General features: G+C 40.6%; 1 protein-coding gene across 3 annotated transcripts; it reads left to right on the top strand.

Annotated features, from left to right (window-relative positions):
• The first annotated feature begins 1,026 nt into the window (after nucleotides 1-1,026).
• Nucleotides 1,027-19,128, top strand: scly (selenocysteine lyase). Of its 3 annotated transcripts, none has more exons than XM_034038232.2 (13): nucleotides 1,027-1,170; nucleotides 2,486-2,571; nucleotides 3,753-3,862; nucleotides 4,287-4,387; nucleotides 5,260-5,446; nucleotides 6,164-6,291; nucleotides 7,303-7,458; nucleotides 8,656-8,762; nucleotides 8,865-8,901; nucleotides 9,613-9,696; nucleotides 13,767-13,869; nucleotides 14,959-15,034; nucleotides 17,060-19,128. In XM_034038232.2, the coding sequence occupies exons 2-13, from the start codon at nucleotides 2,531-2,533 to the stop codon at nucleotides 17,211-17,213; spliced, it is 1,284 nt and encodes a 427-aa protein (XP_033894123.1). In that variant the 5' UTR covers nucleotides 1,027-1,170; nucleotides 2,486-2,530; the 3' UTR covers nucleotides 17,214-19,128. The 3 variants fall into 3 exon arrangements, with proteins under 3 accessions (XP_033894123.1, XP_033894124.1, XP_034784437.1); XM_034038233.2 differs by having other exon boundaries at nucleotides 1,027-1,210; XM_034928546.2 differs by lacking the exon at nucleotides 1,027-1,170 and having other exon boundaries at nucleotides 1,177-2,571; nucleotides 17,060-19,127.
• The last annotated feature ends 22 nt before the right edge of the window (nucleotides 19,129-19,150 follow it).

Here is a 19,150-nt window from a genome sequence, read left to right as displayed (position 1 = left end):
GGGTACTCGAGCTGAAACCTCCAGATAGAAGGGCTACAGTTTCAAAAAAAGGTTGAAAACCCCTGACCTGCAGTATAAACTATCAGGAATAGATAAGGGAAATGCTGACTAATACAATACAATAGGATTTATTTGAAGTTGTTGAAGGGCACTGGTCTCTTAAACCCAGAAGTTCTGATAAACCCCTATGCCTCACTATATATTGATGGACATTACTTAAGCAAATGAGATGACCTTTTTTTTTTTTTTTTGGTATACCATGTTCCTAAATGTTTTCTGAGGCGAGTAAAAAATACATTAACTTTGATTCATGTACTCTTAAATGAATTAACGGTCCAGTTTATGGTAAACTGTGCATGCATGACTTAGAAACTCGGCTGTCAGCTAAGCAGAATATCTCAGAAACTGGCCTGAATTTGAAAATGCAGAATTCGGAACGTTATCTGAAAACCAGAGCAGCCCAGAAATTGGGATGTTATCAAAGCGGCCCAGAATTTGGGACGTCATCTATAAACCGAAGCAGCCCAGAATTTGGGACGTTATCTGCAAACCAAATCGGCCCAGAATTTGAGACTTAAATGAAAACAGGGGCAGTCTAATGTAAAACTGTGATTACATTAGAGATAAACTAATGTATCCTGTAACAAAACTGCAATAGCGTATATGTTTTATATTAAAATATATCGCAAAAACGATTATAGATATATGCTACTTGAAAGAAAAAAGTACACCACCACAGAAAGCCAATTCTTACATTCATGCATAACATGATAATTTATATAAGTAATTCCTCATAGTTTGTAATATCAGTACAGTGTAATACCGCATCATATTTTAATGGTAAGGTTGTGGAAAGCAGATCACTCTCTCTATCTGATCACAATGTTAAAAATGCCTGCACGCTTTTCCACTCGTGTGACGACATATTCATGTGACAGACATGGACCAATCAAAACGCGAGACTGTTATGCGGTTCCATCCCAAAAACCGGGGCTGTGTCACACCTCATGATAGGGTCAAGTCCTCTTCAGTTTTGCCTTTTCATGCCTGTGTCTGTACAGCGATATTCTGCCACGGCGGTGTGGAGGACTAATCCCCCCCTTTTTTATATCACTTCCTGCTTATGTTGGTGCCACACGTCTGCTAGGCAGGAAGTAAATTATTTACAAGGTGAGATTTGCTTTACAGCACCCGAATTAGCAGTCATCCAGTAAGAAATTCTTTAACTATCTACCGATAGTGAGATAGAGATAGATAGATAGATAAAGATATGTCGTAACTGCCAGCGCTGTGTTTAAAGTAGGTAGAACTTGCCTAAGTAATTGCAGCTCTTAGTGTAACTACGGATACAGTCAGTACCAGTGCAGTGCTAGATACAGAATAGGCCTATCTGTTTCTTTGTAGAAAAAGGATTTCACATTGTATCACAAAATAAATATTTTAAATACCTATCCTTAGGTAAATAAAAGGCATATATTTCTGAGTGATGTTCTGTTATGGAAACATAACGTTTGATCCTGATAAAAAGTTCTGGAGATGGGCATGATCGTTCACTCTTAAGTGAAAGTTAAACAATGATATACAAAAGTTTCGAGACCAGTCAGCTACTACTAGGAACCAGAGGAGTCTAGGTGGGCTGAATGGCCTCCTCTTTTCTGTACATATTATTAATGGGGAAATGGCCAGCTCAATAGTCGATTAATTAAAGTAAAGGTGTAATCAGCTAAATACCCAAGCCAAAAACGCCTGATAAACGAACATATTTAAAATGTAAAGATACTACATGTTCCCTCTGGTTGTTTTAACATTTACTAAACTGATGTATTAATCTTTTGATGTGACTGTTTCAGAGCCTAGGGCACACCTGTGAGGGCGAGGCCACTGTAGTATATTTTAAATGCATGTTATTGTTTTTTAATGATTGTTATTGTTATTCTACTGGCGGTAGAGCCGAGGTCTATGTGTTGTAAATACTGTTGAGCTAGTGTCGTTATTCCTTTATTTAGATTAGGGCGCTTACATAAAGTTGCCTTAGCTTGACATGTGGGACAAGTGTTTTGTTATAGCCATATCATGTTCGGTAATCTTCCAAGAGAATGCTAATGTTCAGTTATTACGAGTGACTAGAGACTAATAATAATAATAATTATTATTATAATGACAGTAATAATAATGATAACCAGTAAACATAGACTAATGGAATAGTTTATCGATAGTTGTTTGTAACAAAGACGGTATTCATGTAGGTTAAACAAAAACGTGTAAAAGAGAAGAAACATGTTTATTGTAAAATATGACTTTTTATTGTAAAAAGTGTGAATGGAATGAATGTTAAATAATAATATTGTCGTTTATTTTTGTATAGAATCAGTCCACGGCTTATTTATAACATGTCTTTCCTGTGCAGGGGTCATTGGTGATTTTGTTTTTGTGAAAGTCAGTCATTTTTTGTACAACCTGTTAGTCATTTGTAATTTGTGTGAAGTATTCTTCCAGTGCCAAATAAATAGGAGGTGGTGTGCCATCCGAGATGCAGCCATTCAATGGAAACGAAGAGGAGCAATTCAGGAGGTATGAGCAGGGAGGCTTTTGCTTACGATGTTGAAGTTGGCTTCTTATTCGCCAGCTTCTTATTTGCATTCCAGATTCTTATTCGCATCCCACAAATGTAACAAATTGAATAAGTAACTGGGGTATTTCAGGGGTTAAATCGCTTTGGGCCACTTATTTCAAAGTTGATTCTCACAGAGGGGGAACCCCTCTACATCCCCCAAATGTATTTACCCTGGCCCAAAATGGATTTTGATACAAAAAACAGAGGGCAAACGTGGCACAGATGGCAAGATGACATGGGGTTTGGTGCAGGATTTCAAAGTAGATATCCAGTGGAAGCCTTGTATGTGATCTTTATGTATTCTTCCCTGTCAAAATTTGTTTTCCTTTTTTTTATCTTGCCTGATAATCAATTTTTAAGAAATGCAACCTATTTTTAGCCAACTGAGTTTAGTGCTTTTCCCATTTAAGAACACTGCTGTGCAAAAGTCTTAGACATGTTGCATTTTTCTACTCTGATGCATTATGAGCATCAACAATTACTCAAAGCCACTAGTGTGTTCTACTTTTAGAACAACCTTGACTTGCATAAAGAAGGAAAAACATTGAGTGAAATAGCTCGCATCACTTGATTTTCAAGTTGTGGTATCCGAATCAACAAGTACAGAGAAACATCATCTGTAATTGACAAACCCAGGACTGGAAGACCCAAAAAGCTGTCTAACAAGGATGAGCAATACTTGAAGATAATATCCTTAAGGAATAGAAAGAAGACAAGCGTTGAATTGACAACAGAACTGGCAGAAGGCACAAGTGTTGTTGTCCATCAAATCAACAGTACGAAGGTCACTCTTGAAATCAGGACTTCAAGGATGTGTTGCACTAAGAATACCTCTGTTAAGAAAGGGGAACAAGAGCACAGAAATTGGACTATGGAACAATGGTCAAAGGTGCTTTGGACTGTTGATGAATGGACAATGACACCTGTGCCTTCTGCCTGTTCTGTACTGTATTTTAGGCTTTTAAAAAGTTAATCCTGCTAGTAATTGCTTCAGTTGTGCACAGATAATTGCAGCTTTATTGTTTCCACCCCATACTATTGTTCTTGAATGTACAGTGTATAAGAAATGGCAATCACACACAATATAAATTGCCAGGAACTGGTCCTTCAAAGGAATAATCGGTCCTGTCCCTGACAGGGTGTACCTGGATTACAATGCCACCACTCCTGTGGAGCCCGAGGTGATTGAGGCCATCACCGAAGCCCTGAGGGAGGCATGGGGGAACCCCAGCAGCAGCTACCGCCCAGGTGAGGACTGTGCCGCTCGGGGGTAGGCGGGCACTTACTGGGCAGAGTCTCTTTAATAAGCAGAGTGATTCAGACACAACCCACCACAGGAACATAGCATGTTTACATTGGTCTGGTAAATTGCTCAAAGCTTGTGAACTACACTGAAAACTGTTGCATGACTTAGTTTGGCCTGTCTAGATACTTTTCATGGAAGACCCAGACTGAGGCACTACGACCCCTTTGTTCATGACCTGCATACATGAACATTAAGTCATCGGTTCTGATTTCCAGGACCGTCTCTGAACCTTAATACCGAACATTAAAACATTTTCCAGTTCAATCACCATGCATCTAAATATGAACACCAAAGCATTATATTCCCACTATAAACTCAATAAGCAACCAAGCACACCTCACTAAAGAGTCTCCTCTTTTATTCCAGGTCAAAAAGCAAAAGAGATAATTAGCCAATCAAGAGAGAGCATTGCAAAGATGGTGGGAGGGTGCTCTGATGACATTATTTTCATGTCTGGAGGAACGGAGGTGAGAATGTTGTAACCAAATACAGTTGGATTCCTTAAAATAACCCCTGCAATTAAAGCAGTGATAAACCAGCCCTGGAGTTAATTAACATTGTAATTGTGCAGTTTGTAATTAATTGCAATTACTGTGTTATTATAATTGTATTTGTAGTTGAACCTTGGCACACCTGTGTATTTGTAATTAGAATTATACCGTATAATTGATCTAATACGGTTCAATTTATGCATTTATTTATTATTCGATCGTTATTCTTGTATTTGCAGTCACTTTTGGTGACCCCATTTGTTTGAAAAAAAGTTATATAGCATGTTTAAATATTTGTACCTGTGATTATTGTTTTATTTAGAATAAATAAATATGTTAACGTGTGTAGTTGCTATGTAATTTAAATTATAATTGTAATTACTGCAGCATAGTTGTAACTGTAATTGAACAAAATAGAATTGTAATTGCAATTTCAGCAAACGATTCTGCTGTAATTGTAATTGAAATTATAATTGGTGATAACCGACACTGAAAAAGGTTTAATCGACAACGCAGGAAGCAACACTTTTGATGTATCTAATGAAACAGTCATCTAATTGTGAGGGAACTTTATACAAATGCTCATTAGTGCAAGGTCATGAAAGGATGTCAATGTAGGTCTTGGGGAACATTATTTTAGTACAGGTCTGTAACTTCCATTTATTATGTAGTTAAAAAATGTATTTGGCTAGGCTATTAAGCTTTTGTGCAAAATCAACACTAGCAATAAACTGAACAGAATATTAAGGTCTCATAACTTTTTTTAATGGTAGTTTTTTTTAAGTAAAAAAATATCATGCAACTGATAAATAAGTTTCAGGTTATACAGAATTTTCAATTTGTTTCAGGCAAACAATTTTGTCTTCCACACGGCAGTCAAGTACTTCTGGGATACGTACAGGAAGGCAAAGATTCATGGAAAAGAGGAGGGGCCTGTAGAGATGGGTGGGGCCTTGCCTCACATCATCACTTCCAATGTGGAACACGACTCCATCAGTCTGGTGGCCGAACAACTTGTGAAAGAGGGGAAAGCAGGTAAGACATGTAATCATAATAATATAAATAATTGTTGAATTCTGTACACACAACATTAGATAGTAAGGCTCGATAAACAGGCGTAAGTGAAGCACAAGTGTGGTTTGTTTAAGTCACCAGAACCCCAACAGAATTTGAGAGCTGAGAGTACAGATTTGAAATAAAATCATTTGTGTCAAGTGGAGGAGAGAGCATTGTAAAAAGCTTTTCTTTAATAGTAAGATTATGCATTTCAAACAGCAAGCATCAAAATGTTCTATTCCAAATGCTTTCATTTAGATTATTTTATATTTTATTTTAGTGTTGGAACAAATATGCGAATATTGAAACACACAGTTTGAAATGTTTTGGCAAAAAATGCTCTAGATTTTATTCTTTCATATAACAGAATGTATAAATGGAATACATCATGCAAAGGAAATCACTGCATTAATGACATCTGAAATCCCAGCACTAATTCATTGATTTACGTACTGTATTATTGTCATGATGGATTAAATTATGAAAATGGTCCAGAACAGTTTCATTAACATTAAACTCTATGTAATTCATGAGTTAAGGCTTTATGACAAGGGCTATGTGTGTTGGTGAGTGTTTTATATATAATAATATCTGATATAGTGTAGTTTTATTATGGTTATTTACAAAATTGTATATTTATTAGGAACAAAGGTTACGTTTTCACAGTTTGTGTTTGTTTTTTATTTCTTGTTGTAGAAGTCACATTTGTGCCGGTTTCCAAGGTGACGGCGAGAGTGGAAGTTGAGGATGTGATGTCAGCCATCAGGCCCAACACCTGCCTCATTTCCATAATGCTGGCTAACAACGAAACCGGAGTGCTCATGGTGAGGATTGGTGCTGGACCTGGCAACAGGCCCAGGAACCGAAAGCCAAAATTAAAAAATACAGCGGGTTGTTTTCTGCCTCTCTGTCCTTTAGTATGAATGCAACGCTTCCATTTTTACATGCATCTTGAGAACCATTTGTCCAATTGGGATGAAACTTGCTAGAACACTTGCTAGTTTAGTTATTTGCGCTTTTCTGTGCAGAGAGGTTCAAAGTCCAATTGGAAACTAGGAGAACTCTTTGTTTGGATACCTTTGGGTTACCTTTGAAGATAAGCCTGATATCTCATTCTGTCCTGTGGCATATGTATCTTTTACAAAAAGTGAATTCAATTGTGCCCTCTCAATGCCCCATTATGTATTTAATAAAAACAACTGGCAAATTGTACCTAGCACAGGTTGATAGTTTTAAATATCTAGGAATATGCGTGGATCCATCTTTAACTTACAGTAAGCTTGTGTACTATGTATTTTACACAGTGGGACCAGTTCTTGGTGCACTGTACAAGAATATATGCTGTTCAGTGCTTTAGCTGAAAAAAGTTGTTTTGCTGTTTATTTTACCCATAATTGATTTATAGGAATGTTATGCTTTGTTGTTGGGGCTACGAAACTCAATGTGCTCCATTATAAATTCTGTAAATATGTAATATCAGGTAATCACTAGACTCACCATTGTACAATGTATGAGAAACCAAACTGGAAACAACCATAAATCACTTGAAAGAACCATGCCAATGTTCTTTATACTATGTAGACATATTTGTATATTTATTTTATGCTTTTTGTAATTGTAAAATAATTTGTATTCTTCTAATATGCAAAAGATGGTGTTTTGTCATGATATTGTTACGATTGATGTAGCGGATACATTTATACCAGCTATCCCCGAGGACCCTCATGAAAACGAGAAGTTGCATCTGATGATTCTATCCCGGTGAACACAATTATCAATATATAAAGCAATAAGCTGCTTCACCTTCGAAATACTTACATGTGTCTCCTGAGCAGCCCATAGCAGAGATCAGCCAGAGAGTGCAGGCTCTGAGCAAGAAGAGAGGGGCTCCCAGAATCCTCCTGCACACGGACGCCGCACAGGCCATCGGAAAGCTGCAGGTGGACACAAAGGAGCTGGGGGTGGACTACCTCACCATCGTCGGGCACAAGGCAGGTAATATCCGGCAGTCGTTGAGAGCAAATTCTGCAGTGTTTACAAGAAACGCAGTACCTTTGCTGTGTCCTGCATTGTCTGTATTGCAGCATTATAATTTTAAACATATTCCTCTTTTTAATCAACTGGGGAATACATTTCCCAAGCTTTACTCTGGGGTGTTCTCCAGGAGGAAGTGAATGTCACTTCTAAACATCATAGTGTATCCTGATCATGTTCCCTTCTGCAACAAGGCTGGTTTTCTGTTCCCACAATAAGCCGCCCATTTCAACCAGAGCACCAGCATTGTTGCAGGATTTGCAATTTTTCTTTCTCCTGGCGAACGTTCACGAGAAAGTTGAAAACCAAAAATTCCTGTGTTGATTTACTTATGTTGTGTGAATAAAAATATCAAAACAATGATCGTGTTGAAAAATGCATTGCTGCGATACACTGGATACAGCAAAGGTAAAGTCATGTTTTTCTTGTAAACACTGCATGTGGTTCTGTAACACTCTTAAGATAGTATATCTAAATAAAAAGTTATTTAAAACTACTGCTATGGTCTTAGCTTACCAGCAGGTGGTGATTTTGGACAAAGAAAGGATCTCCGTGACGTGGGAAGGCAGCGGCTATTGTTTTATATAGTAGAATCCTAAAGTTAAGAACACAAGGAATGGAGGGTGATCATAAGACTGAAATGTCTTTAAATCTAAAAGTTGTATTTTCAGTTATTTAGTGTGTGTGTGTGTGTACTTGGATTAGAATCACCACTTATTTTTGTCGAATAGTCAACTAGTTGCCACTAATGTTAGTGCATGTAGCTGCATTTCGAATGTATAATTCCAGTTTAATATTTAATACTTTATGCTGTCTGACTTCAATACAGTATTTGCTTTTATATGCTGATAGTCTAATGTGCACCCCCTCATCCCATCCTTTATTACATCTGTTATCCAAAAAGCATACATGCCTCTAGCTTACCCTGGAGTACCCTAAGGGAGTGAGAGAAGCTCTGCTTAAACTTGCTTTCTCATATGTTTATGGAGACTGCCTACAAATGTGCCAATTCTGCTAAATTGAACGATGGCTAATATTAGACCACTGAATACATCTCATTTGACCCCAGTCCTTCAGAAGAAGGTTATTGCATTAACCCACTGAACCACCTCCCCCTGTGTCTCTAATGTTCTTCCTGTATTTATTTGTTCCAGTTTTATGCCCCTCGAATCGGAGCCCTGTATGTGAAGGGGCCTGGTGTCACCACACCCGTGTACCCTCTGTTTTTCGGAGGCGGGCAGGAGAGGAACTTCAGACCCGGGTAAGCCAAGCACCTTTGGACTGCTGCCTTTTTAAAAATATAGTAAGTGTTGTGCTAAAGACACTGTAACGCTCTAAAATCTCTCTTTCTTTTTTTTCTCAGGACAGAGAACACCCCTATGATCGCTGGCCTTGGAAAGGTACTTTAATAATGAATAGCTACCCTTTTAAATGTAATATTGGGCAGAAATGGCTCTTTGTGGGATTTTTTAAAAAATATTTTATGTAATGCAGTTGACAATTTCCTGATTAGGAATGCCAAAAGGACACTTGGGTTGGGAATTAGCAAATCGACATTTGGATGTAATGCAAGAAAGTTTAAAGAGTTGGTTGAGGTACAAAAATGCAGAGTTATATTCACTCACGTATCAGAAAACATAAGAACATTTCCAAACGAGTGGAGGCCATTTGGCCCATCTGTGCTTGTCCAGTTCCTAGTAGCTGATTGAACTCAAAACTTTGCCAAGTAAAGGATCCAAGTGATTCAGCCTCAACAGCATGACTAGGTAACCCTTTCCATAGTGCTGCCTTTTGTTCCTTCTCTTAGTTATGTTGTTTTTTGTTTTCATGTTTACATCCTCGCAACTTTTTACATTTTCTCTTTTTCTCTACACTTAGCTGATTTATCAAAGGTCTTTGGATTGTAATATCCATGCTATGAGTGAAGGTCATGGTGCCATGCTTTGGGTACTACGGATAGCTGTAATGTCATCTTTCTATCCTTGGCTGGAATATGTCTTGTTACCGACATATCTTTTTTTACAATAACCGTCTTGTGTATCAGATAAGGTTTTAGTTGGGTTTTATGTGTGAAGACCTCAGTCTCAAATCTGTCCATGAACCTCTTTCAGGCAGCAGAACTGGTCCACAGAAACCTGGAGCGCTATGCGAATGGCATGCGTGAGACCTGTGAGTATCTGGAGCAGCGTCTGGAGGTAAGACTCCACCCTTCATACAGCTGGACCGCATGAATTAGAAACGCATGTCTCTCAGATATGGCATTTATAGAAAATTCAACAAAAATGAAATAATATAATTTACCAAATTCATTATATATATGGGCCGATGAAAGATCACTGTCTTATACTTTGCTAGCAATTGCTAATGAAAAAGAAAAACATAATTGTATAGTTTTTGTTGTATATAAGAAAGGATACCAGTGCGGTACATAAACATTATTTTACATAATATTTATTTACTAATAAATGTAACTGTGATTGATCTTTGTTTGAGGGTTTCAATACAGTTACTTATGTTAAACAGGAGATTTCAAAAGTTCTGTCACAGTAATCTTTAATATGCATATATAAATACTAATGTTCTATAACTATAATCATTTTTTATTGGTATTTGTTACTAATGCCATATCAAAGATAGATTTAGATCCAAATTGTAACAATCCCTTGGGTAACTGGGTGAATAACACATCATGACTGCAGTGCCTCATTGGTACATGTGTATATTTACTCTCTTGAATTCCATGTCTTTCTTCCTTTAACTCCATTCCTTCCTATATTAATATTGAGGATATTTCAACAGATTTGTTAGTCGTATTTTCATCTCCTCTTCCAATTTTTAGGGGTAGTGAACACTTGTTTGAGGATTTAGCAGTGCCAACATTTTCTTTAACCCTTAGCGGTCCATTTATTCAGCGTGTCTCAGGCGTCAGGTCCAATTTATTTTCACACGCGCTATTTAAAAGTATTTTTTTTCACAGTAAAACAGGTTTAAAAGGCACTGCATATCAACAGGACACTCAGTACTGCATCTCCAGCCCAGCCCCACCCCTTGTTCGCTATATTTTTCAAATACAGTAATTTTATTACTATAACGTCTAAAAAAAGCTCTGCAAATGTGTGTGATGTTGTTTGAGCGCTGGATGCTACCTTGTTTGTTTATGTCCGTGTTATCTATGTGGTGTCGGGGCTATCAGTATTCATGAGGTACGTCCCTTTTTTTTTTTGGTTTCTCTCGGCTCCTATCGGTCTCACTCGGCTATTGAATGGTTTTCTCTGCTTTTTTCGGAGAAAAAACGACTAGAGACCTGTTTTTTTGCGTCTTTTTGATGATGTCAGACAGGGTCCAACATTGGACCGGAAAGGGAAAATTGCGATGTCGGACCAGATCCGACATAGGACCGCAAAGGGTTAAAAGCACATCACAGATTTTTACTGTCAACGATATAGACAGGCCCTGGAGAACAAGTTGAGTGCTGCCCCAGGGAGAGGAGTTTCCCTGTTTAGCTTCCAACAACATCTCCTGGTGTTACTCTTTAGCCCCAACAGTATCTGATGAAATTATTATTATTATTATTTATTTCTTAGCAGACGCCCTTATCCAGGGCGACTTACAATCGCAAGCAAATACAAATACATTCAAGTGTTACAATATAAGTCATACAATAAGAACAAGAAATACAATAATTCTCAGGTGTGACAAACCACAATTCAATAATACAGCAGATAATAGTGAAAGTTACATCAGGATATGATTAAGTAGTGATAGTTACATCAGGATATGATTAAGTACAAAATACTACAGATTAAACACTTGGGAGATTACAATATTCTGAGGTACAGGATTAAATGCAGTAAAATAGGGGGCAGATAAGAGCAAAATAAAGCATATTTAAATGAAGGGTGATAGTGTCCCAGGATACAACAGAGGAGTTCTACAGGTGCTGTTTGAAGAGGTGAGTCTTAAGGAGGCGCCGGAATGTGGTCAGGGACTGGGCAGTCCTGACATCTGTAGGAAGGTCGTTCCACCACTGCGGAGCAAGGGTGGAGAAGGAGCGGGCTCGGGAGGCAGGGGAGCGTAGCGGAGGTAGAGCCAGTCTTCTAGTGCAGGCGGAGCGGAGAGGTCGAGTGGGGGTGTAGGGAGAGATGAGGGTCTGGAGGTAGCTGGGTGCAGTCTGATCAAGGCATCTGTAGGCTAGTACAAGAGTCTTGAACTGGATGCGAGCGGTGATCGGGAGCCAGTGGAGCGAGCGGAGTAGTGGAGTAGCGTGGGCGAAGCGAGGTAGAGAGAACACCAGGCGAGCAGCAGAGTTCTGGATGAGCTGGAGCGGACGGGTGGCGGACGCAGGGAGGCCAGCCAGGAGGGAGTTGCAGTAGTCTAGGCGGGAGAGTACCAGGGCCTGGACCAGGAGCTGGGTAGCATAGTTGGTGAGGAAGGGTCGGATTCTTCGGATGTTGCTCAGGAAGAATCTGCAAGTGCGTGCCAGAGTGGAGATGTGCTGGGAATAAGAGAGGCAGGGGTCCAGGGTGACTCCAAGGTTTTTAGCTGAGGAAGAGGGAGAGAGTGTGGTAGATTCCAGAGGAACAGAGATAGAGAGATCAGGGGAGGGGGAGGAGGAGGGAAAGAAAAGGAGGTCAGATTTAGAGAGGTTGAGTTTGAGGTGATGCGAGTGCATCCAGGAGGAAATAGCAGACAGACAGGTAGAGATACGGGAGGAGATGGTGGAGTCAGAGGTGGGGAAGGAGAGGAAAATCTGAGCATCATCAGCATAGAAATGGTATGAGAAACCATAGGATGCGATGAGGGGGCCCAGGGAGCGGGTGTAGAGAGAGAACAGGAGAGGACCCAAGACTGACCCTTGGGGGACTCCAGTCAAGAGAGGGTGAGGTGTGGAGGTTGCTCCACGCCAGGTTACCTGGTAAGTGCGGTTGGAGAGGTAGGAGGAGAACCAGGCCAGAGCAGTGCCAGAGATCCCCAGGTCAGCAAGAGATGATAGTAGAATAGAGTGATCAACAGTGTCAAAGGCAGCAGAGAGGTCGAGGAGAATTAGGACAGAGGAGAGAGAGGCAGCTCGGGCACACTTAAGTGAGTTGGTGACAGACAGAAGGGCGGTTTCAGTGGAGTGAGCAGAGCGGAAGCCAGATTGGAGAGGGTCAAGCAGAGAGTGGTTGGACAGGAAAGCAGAGAGCTGGCGGTGTACAGTCCGCTCGAGGGTTTTGGAGAGGAAGGGTAGGAGGGAGACAGGACGGTAGCTCTGGAGGGAGGTGGGGTCGAGGGTAGGTTTTTTGAGGAGGGGAGTGATCGAGGCTTTTTTGAAGGCAGAGGGGAAGATGCCAGAAAGTAGAGAGGTGTTGAGGAGGGAGGAGATGAAGGGGAGTAGAGCAGGAGCAGCAGCTTGAAAGAGGTGAGTGGGGAGGGGGTCCAAGGCACACGTGGTGGGTTTGTGACCCTGGAGCAGGGAGGAGAGGTCAGAGTCTGAGAGGGGCAAGAAGGTGGAGAGGGAGGGCGAGTTAGTAGGGGATGTAGTGGGTGTAGGGGTTGGAGCAGGAGGGGGTGCGGGGGAGGGAGAGGTGTTAAAGAGTTTGCGGATATCTGAGATTTTAGAAGAGAAGAAGGAGGCAAAGTCGTCAGGGGAGATAGAGGAGGGAGGAGGAGGGGGGGGAGGGTTTAGGAGGGAGGAGAAGGTAGAGAATAGTTTACGTGGGTTGTTAGTGGGACGGGTAGGTTCGGATCTAGTCGAACAGCGTCTCAGCGCAGGCCTCCCCTCGCTGGACTCCCACAGCTAGACTCCCGGCTCTTTTGTTGAGGCTCTTCGGTTGGCTGGCGCGTCTGGCTGGCGCTAAAATAGGCTGCTTAATATATATTAAAAAAACAACTGCGTGGAAACCAATCAGATAGCAAAACAACTTCTATTCAATTAAACCACTCACCTGGTACTAATCACACACACCAACTCAGCTAATTCAAACACCACCTAACAGAGTTACCAAATGTAGTTAATTAAAGATTACTTGAAGCAGGAGCTAGCCTATGGCTGCAGGCATATTTTGTGTGCATGTTTTTTTTTTTTTACCTACTTCTAGGAATTAAACTAGTTATTCCAGTGACCTGTGCCAGTTGTTTGAAAATGTCATCTATAACAGTTGCATCATATCCTTGTGCCTTAACACACAACCTGTGTAACAGACGCACAAGGTCCCCAGACTGAAAGCATGGCAAAACCAACACACGAACACAAGTTACAGCTGTTGAATCCCTGTGTCCTCAGGAGGTGTTTGGGAAAGAGAAGCTCCATTTCAACAGCCACTTCAGTGGCTCCAAGAGGCTCCCCAACACCTGCAATGTGTCCTTCCTGGGAGAACACCTGCAAGGTACAGTAGTGTGTGAATATCTTGGACAGAATGTCATATATTTGAATACTGTAGCTCGGTACATCATGGGGGTCCCCAGTTGTCACCTTGTGAAGACATGTGGAGTACAGGGTGAGCAGTGAGGTCAGGAGCATGTTGAATCCCGCTGTGCTACTGATCTTGACCTTGGGTCCTAAAGGGAGCTCTGCATTGGTCTTTGCATTCTCGCTAGCTAGGGAGGAAAACTGGCTGGGGTTGGTTCACTTCCCTGAACTGTAGCGACTGATCACGAAGTCTGGATGTAGACCAGTCAAGCTGGGCCTAGCCTGGGATTTCCACAAGACCGTAAAAATGGAGGTCATCTGTTGATGTTCAGTCTCCCAGAGGTCACAGCTCACATTCAGATTGGCCATTACAAATTTTGGGAGAAAAGGTGGTAAAATGTTTGAGAGCTTGGGGTTGTGGGGGAAAAACAGTAATGATTTTATCCAGCAATATACTGTGCAGATGACACTCAGGTTTTCTGAACTTCAGATAACGAATGTAATATGGCATTCTGTAGGTTGTTTTCTTCCATACTGCCCTTCAATTACTGTAACGCCCCTTGTAATAAACTTGACAGTTCTCTAAGGAACTGCATATGGTGCAGAGCGATGCCAACCTACATAACATATGTTAACTGGTCCTCCATTCACACCGGTATGCGGTTTTGCCTGCACTGCTTCAAGGCTTTGGATCGTACTGCACTACTCTAAATGGGTGAACCACCTCAGAGGTTTTTCTTTATAATCAGTTGCTGACTTTTAAGTTGACAACTATCTGTGTAAAGCTCCATGGGAAGTTCTACATGAAAGGCATATAAAAGCTATAAAAAAATCTATACATCTATTGGTAAATCAAAGTGGCTCAATATAAAAAAAAGATATATTTTGACAGCTGAATCAAATGCTGTGCTCAGGGACCCAAAACAATTCTGTGAGCAGTACAATGAATCCCAGTTTTGTGCAGTCAATGTAAAATGTGTAATATTTACACTCCTTGCTCCTGAAATGTTCTCTGATAGCATTACACCAGCTTGAAGGTAACTTACTGGTGTGATTTCTCTTTCAGGGCGCAAGGTTCTGTCTCTCTGTCACAGGCTGCTGGCCAGTGTTGGAGCTGCGTGCCACTCGGACCAAGGAGACAGGTGTGTTTGTTTTTAAAGCTGTTTCTTGAGTACTTTCTTAATTTGTGTGATTTACAGTGCCTTGCGAAAGTATTCGGCCCCCTTGAACTTTGCGACCTTTTGCCACATTTCAGGCTTCAAACATAAAGATATGAAACTGTAATTTTTTGTGAAGAATCAACAAGAAGTGGGACACAATCATGAAGTGGAACGAAATTTATTGGATATTTCAAACTTTTTTAACAAATAAAAAACTGAAAAATTGGGCGTGCAAAATTATTCAGCCCCCTTAAGTTAATACTTTGTAGCGCCACCTTTTGCTGCGATTACAGCTGTAAGTCGCTTGGGGTATGTCTCTATCAGTTTTGCACATCGAGAGACTGAAATTTTTGCCCATTCCTCCTTGCAAAACAGCTCGAGCTCAGTGAGGTTGGATGGAGAGCATTTGTGAACAGCAGTTTTCAGTTCTTTCCACAGATTCTCGATTGGATTCAGGTCTGGACTTTGACTTGGCCATTCTAACACCTGGATATGTTTATTTGTGAACCATTCCATTGTAGATTTTGCTTTATGTTTTGGATCATTGTCTTGTTGGAAGACAAATCTCCGTCCCAGTCTCAGGTCTTTTGCAGACTCCATCAGGTTTTCTTCCAGAATGGTCCTGTATTTGGCTCCATCCATCTTCCCATCAATTTTAACCATCTTCCCTGTCCCTGCTGAAGAAAAGCAGGCCCAAACCATGATGCTGCCACCACCATGTTTGACAGTGGGGATGGTGTGTTCAGGATGATGAGCTGTGTTGCTTTTACACCAAAAAGTTCGATTTTGGTTTCATCTGACCAGAGCACCTTCTTCCACATGTTTGGTGTGTCTCCCAGGTGGCTTGTGGCAAACTGTAAACGACACTTTTTATGGATATCTTTAAGAAATGGCTTTCTTCTTGCCACTCTTCCATAAAGGCCAGATTTGTGCAGTATATGACTGATTGTTGTCCTATGGACAGAGTCTCCCACCTCAGCTGTAGATCTCTGCAGTTCATCCAGAGTGATCATGGGCCTCTTGGCTGCATCTCTGATCAGTCTTCTCCTTGTATGAGCTGAAAGTTTAGAGGGACGGCCAGGTCTTGGTAGATTTGCAGTGGTCTGATACTCCTTCCATTTCAATATTATCGCTTGCACAGTGCTCCTTGGGATGTTTAAAGCTTGGGAAATCTTTTTGTATCCAAATCCGGCTTTAAACTTCTCCACAACAGTATCTCGGACCTGCCTGGTGTGTTCCTTGTTCTTCATGATGCTCTCTGCGCTTTAAACGGACCTCTGAGACTATCACAGTGCAGGTGCATTTATACGGAGACTTGATTACACACAGGTGGATTCTATTTATCATCATTAGTCATTTAGGTCAACATTGGATCATTCAGAGATCCTCACTGAACTTCTGGAGAGAGTTTGCTGCACTGAAAGTAAAGGGGCTGAATAATTTTGCACGCCCAATTTTTCAGTTTTTTATTTGTTAAAAAAGTTTGAAATATCCAATAAATTTCGTTCCACTTCATGATTGTGTCCCACTTGTTGTTGATTCTTCACAAAAAATTAGTTTCATATCTTTATGTTTGAAGCCTGAAATGTGGCAAAAGGTCGCAAAGTTCAAGGGGGCCGAATACTTTCGCAAGGCACTGTAATACAACGTGTGTAGGGTGTGTCTCTTATTGTGTAAGAGATGTAATTTCACAGTTATAGCAACCCAAACTGCATGAAGAGTGTCATCTCACACATTCGTTTTGTGACAGCCTGCGAGGGGGAGTGAATCGGAGATTCAGGTTGGATCACAAACAGAAATAAAAGGTGCTCCGAACTTCTATAGTTTTCAGTGGAATGTGACTTGTAATACTCTATACAGTAAATACATCATACCATATGTACCCATTTAATCAGAATCAATTTGGAATTTGCCAATACGTATTCATGTTAGTATTCCTTAAAAAAAAAAAACAAAAAAAAAAAACTTTTTTTTACTGGTAATGTTCCCACTTGGCTTGGTTTCCAGTCCGTCTCCTATCCTGCTGAACTGTGGCATCCCCCCTTCCGTGGCTGCCAATGCCCTGCGTCTGAGCGTGGGGAGAGGGACCACCAAGGGGGACGTGGATGTCGTTATTGAGGACCTGAGAGCGGCGGTCCAGCAACTGGAGGGGCTCAGCTAGCAGGGAGGAGCAGCCCACTGTCTCTTTACTAGGAAGATCCCAGGAGAGAGAAACGGATATTCATGGAGTCTGGGCAATTCTGATGAGGGACATACTGAAAATTAAAACTCTTCTGAGAAACGAAGATACTTTTAGTGCTAATTCCCTATTGTGGTATTCATTTTGAAAAGGACCTCCTGAACTCTTTGTGACACACTAGTGCATTGGTGGTAAGAATATAAGACATGATATATGTTAAGAATGAGAAGAGGCTGTTCGTCCTATCAAGGCTTGTCCTTTGCTCCCACACCATTGGCCCTGGAGCAGTCTTTAATCTAAATGAATATGTCCTGTGAAGTATTTTATCCCTGTTCCCTCACTGCAGCAGTTCTCCACCCAGCTCAGGACTATTGACAGTGGGTGTCCTTCAATCCCACGACCAAGCCAAGTCTATTTAGACCCAGGAACTCGAGAGCAGATGTCGGCAAGCTACCGGCCTCTGGAGGGTAAAGACCAGCCTTGCCGGTGTCCACTTGAGCTCACCACACACCTGGCCAGTAGGGTTCACTGTAGTGCAATGAAGAGAAACAGTCCCTGATTGTTCTTCCTTCCTACCCACAGGGAATTTTAGAGTTTGCCTCTGAGTTCACTGCATTTAAAAAATAAATCATCACCATTACTTTATAGAAAGAAAAAAAAAGCTTAAATAGTGTTCTGCTTACTTTATTTAGCTTTTTATTTTTCAGATACCAGAATAAATACATTTTTGCTTTTTACTTTTTCTTCTGCGACAGTTTCTAGCTTAAACTAGTTCCATGTCATACATTACAGAAATCAAAAGCTGAAGCATATCGTGAATTGTTCTTCTGCAACGGAGCGATCTGATTGGTTGTGAGGGTGTATAATATAATCATCTTGTGTAGTTTGGGCAAGAGGACCTCATAGCGAAATGGTTCTTACTGCTCAAAATGATGTCTCTGTCACCGGCCTAGACTAAAACTTATCTAGGACTACTTTCTTATTATTAAGCTTCCATGTGTTCCTTTTAATGTAAAATCGACTTCATTAAACTGTATCAATACCATTCAGGATTTCAGTGAAATAAGTTCCCAGTTTGCTTGCCTTCCTCTCATGAAGTCTGTAACGTTTCACTTCCTAGGGCTTAAAAGGAGTTGACAGAAGTTAACTCTAGCCGAGTGCATGTGATGGGTTACCAAGCCTCGCTGTCGATGCTGTAGTGGAAACCAGTTACTTTTTAAATCAGCTTCTAGGAAACCAGACTAGCATTAATGAACCGAATGGCCTCTTCTCGTTCGTAAATTCTTATATACTTGTGTCCTTTTCATTTTGAGTTTGAAGGTTTTTGCTATTTATAACCAAAACATGAAATACAAGGAGAACATTGTATTTAGTGTCATTTGCAGTGTTTTAATTTAGATTGTAATTATTTGAATATAACTTTTTTTTTGTTTTATTTATTTGTAACCCCATTTTATTAGGTTTATGTTCATTCAGGGATGTGTTGTGTGTGAGGTTTTACTAGTGGTGGGCTGAATTTTGCATCATTTGGAGATGTGTTTTGATGTTTTAAAACTACTACTCATTTATAATGGAGGCTGTGTGGTCCAGTGGTTAAAGAAAAAAAAGCTTGTAACCAGGAGGTCCCCAGTTCAAATCCCGGCTCACTCACTGTGTGACCCTGAGCAAGTCACTTAACCTCCTTGTGTTGTGCTCCAACTTTTCAAGTTGTTGTAAGTGACTCTTCAGCTGATGTATAGTTCACACACCCTAGTCTCTGTAAGTAGCTTTGAATAAAGGTGTCTGCTAAATAAGTAAATAATAATAACACTGTGTAACAAATTTTTTTTTTTTTTGGTTCCTGGGTAATAAGTGTTATTTCCTAATTGCTTATGCCTCAAAAGTATAGAAAATGGCTATTATTCCCCCAAAACTTTGCT

This window comes from Acipenser ruthenus, chromosome 17 (assembly GCF_902713425.1).
Source record: "Acipenser ruthenus chromosome 17, fAciRut3.2 maternal haplotype, whole genome shotgun sequence".
Classification (NCBI taxonomy): Eukaryota; Metazoa; Chordata; class Actinopteri; order Acipenseriformes; family Acipenseridae; genus Acipenser; species Acipenser ruthenus.
This window is presented reverse-complemented; position numbering and strand designations above follow the sequence as displayed.

Bases quoted from the DNA above. Each gene is read 5' to 3' on its own strand.
- scly (XM_034038232.2), top strand. From the start codon at position 2,531: ATGCAGCCATTCAATGGAAACGAAGAGGAGCAATTCAGGAG. The intron at 3,863-4,286 runs GTGAGGACTGTG...CTTTTATTCCAG, and splicing joins CAGCAGCAGCTACCGCCCAG to GTCAAAAAGCAAAAGAGATA. The intron at 8,763-8,864 runs GTAAGCCAAGCA...TTTTTTTCTCAG, and splicing joins GAGAGGAACTTCAGACCCGG to GACAGAGAACACCCCTATGA.